This window comes from Bicyclus anynana, chromosome 27 (genome assembly GCF_947172395.1).
Source record: "Bicyclus anynana chromosome 27, ilBicAnyn1.1, whole genome shotgun sequence".
Lineage (NCBI taxonomy): Eukaryota > Metazoa > Arthropoda > Insecta > Lepidoptera > Nymphalidae > Bicyclus > Bicyclus anynana.
The window spans coordinates 5,487,963-5,498,211 of NC_069109.1; the positions used below are offsets into that span (position 1 = coordinate 5,487,963).

General features: G+C 36.4%; 2 protein-coding genes across 3 annotated transcripts; one reads left to right on the forward strand and one right to left on the reverse strand.

Annotated features, from left to right (window-relative positions):
• Positions 1 to 225: 225 nt before the first annotated feature.
• Positions 226 to 4,310, reverse strand: LOC112052535 (zinc finger protein 479). 2 transcript variants are annotated; one of them, XM_024091655.2, is made up of 3 exons: positions 4,158 to 4,310; positions 2,171 to 3,255; positions 226 to 1,389 (listed from the first exon to the last, which is right to left on the reverse strand). In XM_024091655.2, the coding sequence occupies exons 2-3, from the start codon at positions 3,057 to 3,059 to the stop codon at positions 314 to 316; spliced, it is 1,965 nt and encodes a 654-aa protein (XP_023947423.1). In that variant the 5' UTR covers positions 3,060 to 3,255; positions 4,158 to 4,310; the 3' UTR covers positions 226 to 313. The 2 variants fall into 2 exon arrangements, with proteins under 2 accessions (XP_023947423.1, XP_052746179.1); XM_052890219.1 differs by having other exon boundaries at positions 2,171 to 3,196; positions 4,158 to 4,287.
• A 351-nt stretch (positions 4,311 to 4,661) lies between these two features.
• Positions 4,662 to 9,443, forward strand: LOC112052540 (COMM domain-containing protein 5). Its single transcript, XM_024091664.2, has 4 exons — positions 4,662 to 4,863; positions 6,473 to 6,641; positions 7,485 to 7,616; positions 8,350 to 9,443. Exons 1-4 carry the CDS (start codon positions 4,758 to 4,760, stop codon positions 8,561 to 8,563), a joined length of 621 nt encoding a protein of 206 aa, XP_023947432.1. The 5' UTR covers positions 4,662 to 4,757; the 3' UTR covers positions 8,564 to 9,443.
• Positions 9,444 to 10,249: the final 806 nt, after the last annotated feature.

Consider the following 10,249-nt stretch of genomic DNA (forward strand, 5'->3'; position numbering starts at 1 on the left):
TCAGAGGCTAGTTTCAGAAGCTCTTATTATTATTGCCATATCTTTTTAAATATGACTAATACTACCATTCCCCTCCAACTAGTCGACAGAGACTGTGCTAGGAGTGGGTACGTCAATAGACCAACGGGGCGGGGACCGAACCACCACCCCTCAGTGATTAGTCCGACCGCTCTTACCATTGAGCTATCGTGTTCATTAACCCCATTAAACCCCAAAAAACTCACAAAATTTACAACATTTATTTTATTATTACCTCTTTATATTAGTATATACAAATAAATACATAATTATACTAAAGCTATAACTAATCACACTAAATAGAATTCTCACGACTATGATATTTTACATGTCTAGCTAAATTACTCTGTAGTGCAGTTTTGTACTCGCACATCGTACAAGAATAGGGCTTTTCACCAGTGTGGGTCCTCATATGCCTGACCAAACTGTTTTTCAACGAACATTTATAATCACATATCTCACATGAGTATGGCTTATCACCAGTATGAGTTTTCATGTGTACAATCAAATTACTTTTCTGTGTACCTTTATAGTCACATATTTCACATGAATAAGGTTTGACACCGGAATGCGTTCGCTCGTGCATTACCAACTGGTATTTTAGTATACATTTATAGTCACATGTCTGACAAGAGTATGGTTTCTCACCGGAATGCATTTTTAAATGTCTGGTCAGACGGCTTTTATACAAGCTTTTGTATTCACACACATGACAAGTAAACGGCTGTTCACTTGAATGGCTTTTAATGTGTTGCCGCAATGCTGCTTGTTGTGCACATTTATAATCACATAACTCACATGAGAACGGCTTTTCATTTGTATGATTATTTGCTATGTGTTTCGTTAGGTTGCCGTTTATCGTTGTTTTATAATCGCAAATTTCACAAGCAAATGGCTTATGACCGGAATGACCAATCATGTGGTTCATCAAACTGACTTTAACCGCACTTCTGTAGTCGCATAATTCACAAAAATAAGGCTTGTCATTCGTATGTGTTTTCATGTGCACGACCAATTGACTTTGTCTTGCGCTTCTGTGATTGCATTTATCACATGCAAAGGGTTTCTCTCCAGTGTGAGTCCTCTTGTGTTCTGTTAAATGACTTAGTCGTGTACATTTGTAATTGCATGACTCACAAGAATACTTTTTTGGCTTTTCTACTACTTCTTTACTATGTGGAGTGACTGCTATTTTAGGTTTCTTGAAATTTCTGGATGGTTTCTTGGAAATACTTGGTTTATTTATATTGTATGCTTTATTACTTTTGGATGACAGTTTTGGGACTTTGCCATTATGAATGGATTCTTTGCTTGCCTGAATTGTACCAGCTTTAGTAGTTGTTTGCTCTGTATTATCAGAAAGCGGAGCACCTGAAACAAAGCAATGTATATATAATGCTATTCTAATAAAGGAAAACATAATCGTTTTGGATGTTGTAGTAAATTAATACACAATAGTTAGTTATGCCACGGTCATGTAATGATGTGGCAAAAAGTCAATGAGGCAAAGCCGAATTGCATATTAGACATCATGAGTGCCACATTCGCTAATTACGTGCAGTGGCATTCAATATGTTTTCTACAACCATGATTTCTCTGCCCTGCTTTGGACCTAGCACCCGCACAGTGAATCCACAGAATGCTAAGATAGTCATCTCAATTGCATTCTTTATTTGCATTCAGAAATACTGTCAAATGATTAACATTTACGCGTGCATTCATAAATGTAGGGAGGGGTAAGGTAGGGGTAGGGTAGGGATAGGGTAGGGGTAGGAGTAGGATAGGTAGTGTAGGGATAGGGAAGAAGTGCACAGAAGTCAAAGCGAAGCTTGACTGGGTCTGCTAGTTATAATTAAAAAATCCTTTGGTTGAAAAGAATCCATAATTAATGAGCCAATGCTTAATTTGAAGGAGAGCTAACATCTTAGAACTAAAACAAATCAAGTCAAGTTAAAATCAAAATTCATTTATTTCAAATAGGCATAGTTTACAAGCTCTTTCGAAACGTCAGGTAATATTAAACTTAAGATAATGGTGATAATAATTATTCGAAAACTTAAAATAAAAGTTACGAGGGTTCCAAACGCGCCTTGGTCCGAGAAGAGCCCACAACAAACTCAACTCAACAAACAGCCAAAATCAGTTTACTCACCTGCCTGATATAAATGTGTGGATGAAAAGTCAGCATTCATCCTCTGTGTTCTCGGAGTGGGAAGTTCATCTTTGAGATGCATGTTTATATGCTCATTGTATGCATTCTCTTGCAAAAATTCCTCACTACAATATGTGCATGTGAAAGTAACACTTTCTATCTTTATGTAATTCTGTGTTGCATACACTTTTTCTGAACTAGTAACACTTTCTATCTTTTTGTGATTCTGTGTTCTAATAACTTCTTCCGAAGCAGTTTCTACCTTAACGTGATTCTGTGGTTCATGCACTTTTTCTGAACTAGCAACACTTTCTATCTTTTTGTGATTTTGTGTCTTAATTACTTCTTCTGAAGCAGTTTCTACCTTAACATGATTCTGTGTTTTATACACTTTTTCTGAACTAGTAACACTTTCTACCTTTTTGTGATTTTGTGTTCTAATTACTTCTTCCGAAGCAGTTTCTAGCTTAACATTATTCTGTGTTTCATGCACTTTTTCTGAAGCAAGAACACTTTCTACATTTTTGTGATTCTGTGTTCCAACAATTTCTTCTGACTCAGTATGTTCTTTCTTTATGTGATTCTGTGTTATGACGACTTCTGAAGCAGATGCTTCTCCTTCTTTATTATGAACATTTAACTCTTCTTTAAATGGTTTTATTTCTACAATTATTCTATTTTCTTCAAATACAAAGTTATCTGAGCAATTGTCTTCTTCATTTGTAAATTCAGCATTATTGACAGTTGATACAGAGTCAAAAGTATCTTCCTTTTTTACGACTGCACCAACATTTGTTTTATTAATTTGTCGTGTTTTTGTATGTTTGTTTTTGTTAAGAATAAAGTTGTCATGTTGAATATTATCTGTGCAATAGTTTTCATTCATCATTAATGTTGTTAACAATTGATACTGAGTCAAAATTTTCTCCTTTTTTGACAAGTATTAAAGATTACTATACTTTTGTTTGTTTCCTTAGTTTATCTTCGTTATGATATATGTTCAAGTCAGTGTTGAATGTTGTTGACCTAAAACCATAGTTTAACTGTGTTAATGCTTGCTTTATCATATTAAGTCGGATTGTAATCTGAAACAAATATTGCTGTATTTATTAATCTATACTAATATTATAAAGCTGAAGAGTTTGTTTGTTTGTTTGATTGAACGCACAAATTTCAGGAACTACAGGTCCAATTTGAAAAATTCTTTCTGTGTTAGATAGCCTATTTATTGAGGAAGGCTATAGGCTATATATTATTCCTGAATTCCTACGGGAACGGGAACCACGCGGATATAAAGCTGAAGAGTTTGTTTATTTGTTTGTTTGTTTGATTGAATGTGTTAATCTCAGGAACTACAGGTCCGATTTAATAATTCTTTCAGTGTTAGATAGCCCATTTATTGAGGAAGGCTATAGGCTATATATTGTTCCTGAATTCCTACGGGAACGCGAACCACGCGGGTAAAACCGCGCGGCGTCAGCTAGTACATTATATAAAAACTATTTTTTTTGCAGTTTACTCCTTAAGAATCAATTATTATGAATAAAAATTATGAATAAAATATGGGCAGTAAAATTTGATGAACGAATTACAGCGTTACGTTTTTAATGCGCAACCTATTCTGCGCACCTTTCAAAGAATAAACACCATTCGTGCGTCGGGGCTGACACACACTTTTTTATGTTGTATAGGTTTCCGCTTGAATACAATACCACAACCTACACATATTTGATCCCCGTATTTTCACGGGTACGGGAACTATGCAGGTGAAAACGCGGTGAGTGGGCTATTTTTCCAAGGATTTATTAATTTACTATTATTATTTTAGAAGGCATGTTATTTGCGACTGTCTAAAGCTATACTGTTTTATCCTGTATTACCACGGGAACGAGAACTACGCAGGTAAAACCGCAGGGTGTCTGCTATTCAGAAATAGTCGTCCGTCCAACTCGGATGTTGGATTGTTACTTGAGCAATATGTACTTACCTGTGAAAAGTGATTCCCTCCCTTAATATCAAAGTATTTATACAGAAAGGCACACAACACTGCATTTGTTTATGTTTAAAAATGTATTTTAACAAGATTACAATGAAAGAAGTTCTCGTGTCTCAAAATATAAATAAAAAACACAGATTAAGTACTACTTATTATGCACAGAATACAGATTAATGTCTATTAATAATTAGTAATTTTTATTATAGATAACAAGCTTTACGGTTCTGGGTTCTAGTCCTTTCGACTTAGAGCCCGTTTCACTTTCTAAGTCAAGTCAATGGTCATCACGGTATTTTGAAAATCACAAACTCACAAATGCATCACTTCAAATATTTTGTGCAGCAATAATATATTGCGCATTATTAGAGGTCAGCAGTGTTAAAAACGTGGGTAGTTAAAATAATATTCATTGAAAGTAGTACCCCTCCTTGGAGTATATATTCTTTGTCGTATTTATCTGTGAACCACAGATTAATGTAAAAGTATCTAGTTAATCTGTGATGAAAAAAAAAGTTTGCTGAAACAGTGTGTTGTGTTTACAAGAGAATTTTCAAAAAATCTCAAGTTTTCTCAAACTATAAATCTGTAAATATGTCGCAACAGCTAGAACTGTTAACAGAAAGTGCCTCGCAATGGAATGCAGTGGCATTCGTGACACCGGAGATCCAGAAAAAGGAGATCAAGCCATTCGTTTTGTGTGAGTTTTGAACATTTTCATTTCTTAACTTCGCAGTTTTGTTTTCAAAATTCAAACAGCCCATTGATCAAACATATCCTGAAAATAATTTTTTTGACGCAATGTTATTATATTCATTGGTAAGTAAGTTTCCACACCTATGATAAAATGACAATAACACTAACAAATAACGTAGCTTTCTAGTGGTAATAGAATTTTCAAAATCGTCTCGGTAGATCCAGAGATTTCTCTACAACACCACAATTTTACCTTTTCATAAATTATGGATTAAAATCCATAAGCTCTCTATAACTTGGTCAAATACGTTGACCTGATTAGAACTGCAACTATAGAATGCGTACACAAAGTTGCTCGTAGAGTCTGTGGCGAACGAACTCTTTTGTTCGCCCACTTTAGGTTAGGCCATCTACATTCACATTCCAGATTCATTTCATATTTAGAATTCCCTCGACCGCGCATGCGTGGATATATTGTTTCGACCATTCATTACATCTTTACCGTTTCTCCATTCCACACCGCTTCATCTATTTGTTAAGCTTTTATTTTATACCCATATACAATATTGTTATAATAAGCAAAGTGAATAAATATACATACCAATACAATCGTCCTCTTCATAACTATATACTAAAATATATGGCGATAAGTCCTACCTAATTTGGCTGGGCTGGGAGATCACACATAGTAAAGGTAAATGTTGGCATGGGTCAAAAGTCCTGGGGTCAGTCCAAAGTTAGACATACAATGGACATGGTACTGATCTAACGATAAAATGTTAAAGTATTTGTCTCTGAGAGAATGTGCAATAATCATCATCATCATTAGCAAACCATATTTGGCTCACTGTTGAGCACGAGTCTCCTGTCAGAGTGAGAGGGATTAGACTAATAGTCCACCACACAGCCAATGCGAATTGGCAGATTTCACACACATAAAAAATTAAGAAAATTTTTAGGTATGCAAGTTTCCTTACGATGTTTTTCCTTCTTCGTTTGAGACATGTGATATTTAATTTCTCAAAATGCACACAACTGTAATTCTGGAGCATGACATTCGAACTTGTGCATTCCAAATTAGTTAACATCATTACAAGTGTGTTTGTGCCAACTAAAGGCGGTCCTAGAGCCAGTAAAAGAAGGGTGCTAGCATCAGTGGCCCACTCTGTCATCCTTTACAGAGCACCTATATTTAAGGGAGCAATGGAACATGCACTATTCGAATGCTCGGGTTGCACAGACCTGAGAGCTGCGGCTGACGGAACAAGCGACGGGGTAAATGCAGCAAACCTTATAACTTGTATGCTGTTGAGCGATAAAGAGTGGCAAAAGTATGCTCATATGCTCCGAGCCACAATGAAAAGAAGAGAAGAAAAACGAGAGAGCTAAATATATCAGGAAGGTCAGCGTGAAGTAATGCCAAGCGGTTCCGCGCTGACCACGGAGCACAGGGGAGGTTATTTTTAGTCCGTGCAAGTCGGACATGCCCTGCTGACTAGCCGGCAGAAGTCCAGAGGGATTTTTTTCCTCCCCAACAAAAAAAAAGTGTGTTTGTGCATAACTTTGTTGTTTAGGGATTGATTCTGATGATTATATATTTTTATTGATTACAGTGGCCCTCAAAGAATTGGAAGGCAACCCAGACAGTCGTACATCAAGTCTATTGAACGGTGATAAGTTCTCAGCAGTGAGGTCTGTTGTGCGGCATGTTGCGAGGCTCCGATCAGCCTCGAAGGAGCCCTGGGGTGAAGACGACATGAGGTTGTTTCTAGAAGGTCTCAGGTAAAGGTATAGACACAACAGTCCGGGCCTTTAGCCAAGCTTTATTTATTTTATTCTTTACAAGTTAGCCCTTGACTACAATGTCATCATTAACAACACATATTCTGCTCAATGTTGAGCACGAGTCTTCTCTCAGAATGAGAGGACTTGGGCCTTAGACTTTACACATATAGAGAATTAAGAAAATTATCAGGTATCCTCACAATATTTTCCTTCACTGGAACTTCAAAAACTGATTATGTGCATTTTTAAAAATGCACATAATCAGTTTTTATGACAAAATGTGTCTCTTGAATTACTGAATCGATTTTGAAAATTCTTTTACTACTAGAAAGCCCTGTTATTTGTTAGTGTTATAGTCTACATTTAATGATTATTTTCCCACGGAAATGAACTACGCGGCGTCGGTTAATGATGAATATATCACCCCTATTTTCCCATCCTTATTAATTATCAAAATCGGACTACTCGGTAAAACGTTACAGATCATACATTAAAAAAAAAATATATACACATCGAATTGTTAAGCTTCTCTCTGTCTTTCGTCGGTTGAAAATTAACATCATGGAGAACAACACGAGCAGAGAACGGGGAGTGTTGATCGATCAACAAGGAATTCCTTAACCCTACATCCTGTAGTCACAAGTCCTGGACTTTGCTCGGAGTTTTTCTCTCTACCACGATGGACCCGGCACCTGCACAGTGAATCCATGGAACACTAAGATATTCGTCTCTCCCTATGTCCTTTCTATTGATCAGATAGAAGGCGGTGCCAAACAACAAAATGAACTTTAAGAGCCTATTGCCATATAGGCATGCCTCATGATGACCTTCCACTTCCAGGTTTTCACCAGACTGCGCCTCTGAGCTGATGGCTCTGCTCTGCACCGACCAGATATACAACAACTTGCAGAAACATCTCCGAGTTAAACCTGGTCTGCTTAGCTTACAGTGGAAGATTGATGTCTCATTGAGGTGTGTTTTCTTTTTCCCATTATTACCAAGACAATGATATGTGGATATGACCTCTGCTTCCCAGTCAGGAGGGTGTGGGTTTGAATCTGCTCTGGGGCATGCACCTCCAATTTTTTGTTTGTGTGCATTTTAAGAAATTAAATATTACGTGTCTCAAATGGTGAACGAAAAACGTTGTGAGGAAACCTGCATGCCTGAGAATTTTTTGTGCGTGTGTGAAGTCTACCAATCCGCATTGAGCCAGAGTGGTGATCTATTGGCCCAACCGCTGTCATTCTGAGAGGAGACTCGAGCTCAGCAGTGAGCTAAATATAAGTTTATAATGATGATGAACCTCTTCTTATGATTATGTAAGTGCTTAAGCTCCTTAATGGGACCTTACCGGTGTGACCGGTGAGTTGCAGTGAGCGCAGAAGCATCGCCTGATGGGGCCCAAAGGCAGAAGTTTTTTTTTTTTTTTTTTTATTCATAATAGACTTGCGCTTGACTACAATCATGCCACTACAATGCATTAGCCCGCTTCCATCTTAGATTGAATCATAACTTATCATCAGGCAAGATTGTAGTCAAGGGCAGGGTAAAGAATTAAAAAAAAGAAAAAGATTATGTTTTAATATCCTGTAAATAGCTATTATAACTTGAAAAATACAGTTATTTTAAAATCGCAGACAGACACTTCAATTTTATTTAATTTATTGAAGAAACACTTAATAAAAAATAATTTTCATTTCAGCCAATCGACCATCCAATCAGAAAACGCTGACAAGGCAAGAAGCAAAGAAATAATGCACCGAGACACTCTAGTTATACTAACACTAACTCTAACCAACGGACAGACGAACATATATAGATTATCTATATTGAAATTTCATGAATTGAGATATGTGATAGCCAGTGCATTGAAGAGTATGATTGTGTTGAAGAGGAAATGTATGAGGAAGGACTGACCAAGGCATTATTGGGGGTAGGGGGCTGAAAAGTCTTACAACCCCCAGACTGATTACATAAAGACCTGCCTTGCTAGACTTTTCTGTCAATGTATATGATCAATGATCTAATGCATTAATAAAAACTGTCTCTACAGACTACAGTATCAATGTTTCATAGTTGTAACTGTATTTGTTGGTTAAAGAGTTCTGTAAAAATACCTTTTTGTCTAGTTGAATGATGTAAAAAACGTTAAAAAACTTCTAGTTTATTATAATCTTGTTTTCCTTACAAAATGACAGACAATTTTGTTCGTGATTTGGGTGCGATACTAGTCCATAAGTAATTAGTCCGAGCTATAACTCCTAATAGCAGTGAATGGCCAGTGGATACGACCTCTGCCTCTAATTCCGGAGGGTGTAGGTTCAATTCCATGGCATGCACCTCCAATTTTTCAGTTGTATATTTTAATGAAATTAATCACATGCCTCAAACGGTGAAGGAAAAACATTGCTAGTGACATATCTTTATTGTAAAATCTTTGCTCAGCGGAATGTCTTTGTTATAGAGTTAATCTTTGAAATGGCTGCACCAATTTTAATGGGACTTTCACTGGAAGATAGGGGTGATTATTGAATGACATATAGACTATTTTTATCCCAAAAAAGGAAAGGTTCACGCGGGATTTATAAATAACTGATCGAGGGTGTCTGTTATTAATTTAATAAAAAATAGGAGATAATGAGCACTTGGAAGAATGCAATGTATTGTTAGCATATATTTATTTAAAGTATATTAATATATTGTCAATTAAAATTATTACTGTTTTTATTGTTGATTATTATTGTTAGAACTACTTAATATAAAATTATTTTTATATAATAAAAATTAAAGACAAAATGTGGTTTTTTATTTTTATTGTTACACTAGCGGACGCCCGCGACTTCGTCCGCGTGAAAGTCGTTGTAAACTTTCAACTAACTATTCCCCCCCCCTAGGAACCCCTATTCTACCCTACCCCTACCCTACCCGATCCCAACCCTACCACTACCCTACCCCTACCCTACCCTACCCCTACCCTACACTACCCCTACCCTACTCATTAAGGCTGCACTTCTTTATTTATTCCTCCCACCGCGAGTCGCGTCGAGCGCAACCGTTACACAAAAATAATCCTTAAAGTATGAATTAGTATTCACGCGCGATGGCTTAGCGTATTTCATGTATAACTTTGGTGTTTCTTTACCGATTTATATGATTCTTCTTTTATTGAATAGGTAATAATATTAACTTTCTTATTTGGGATGAGTGATGAGTGTTATAAACATAAGAGTAGACAAATATAATTAGAAAGCTCCGAACTGCTAAGCTATCGGGAGTTACACGTGTTATTGTAAGTCAACCATAAAAGATAGACATATATATGCTGTTGTGTTTTTATAGATAATTTTAAGGAGAACATTTCCGTCATACATGATTTCTATGTAGCTTTAACCATTAAGACAGTACACGCGACGGAAACTTAAAAAATTGAGTAACTTCTCCCGTTTTCTCAACATTTCTCTTCACTGTTCTGCTCCTATTGATCGTAGCGTAATGAAAAGTATACTATAACCTGCCCAGAAGTATGTTGAAGAATTGTACCAAGTTTCGTTTAAATCCGTCCAGTAGTTTTTGTTTCTATAAAGAACATACAGACAGACAGA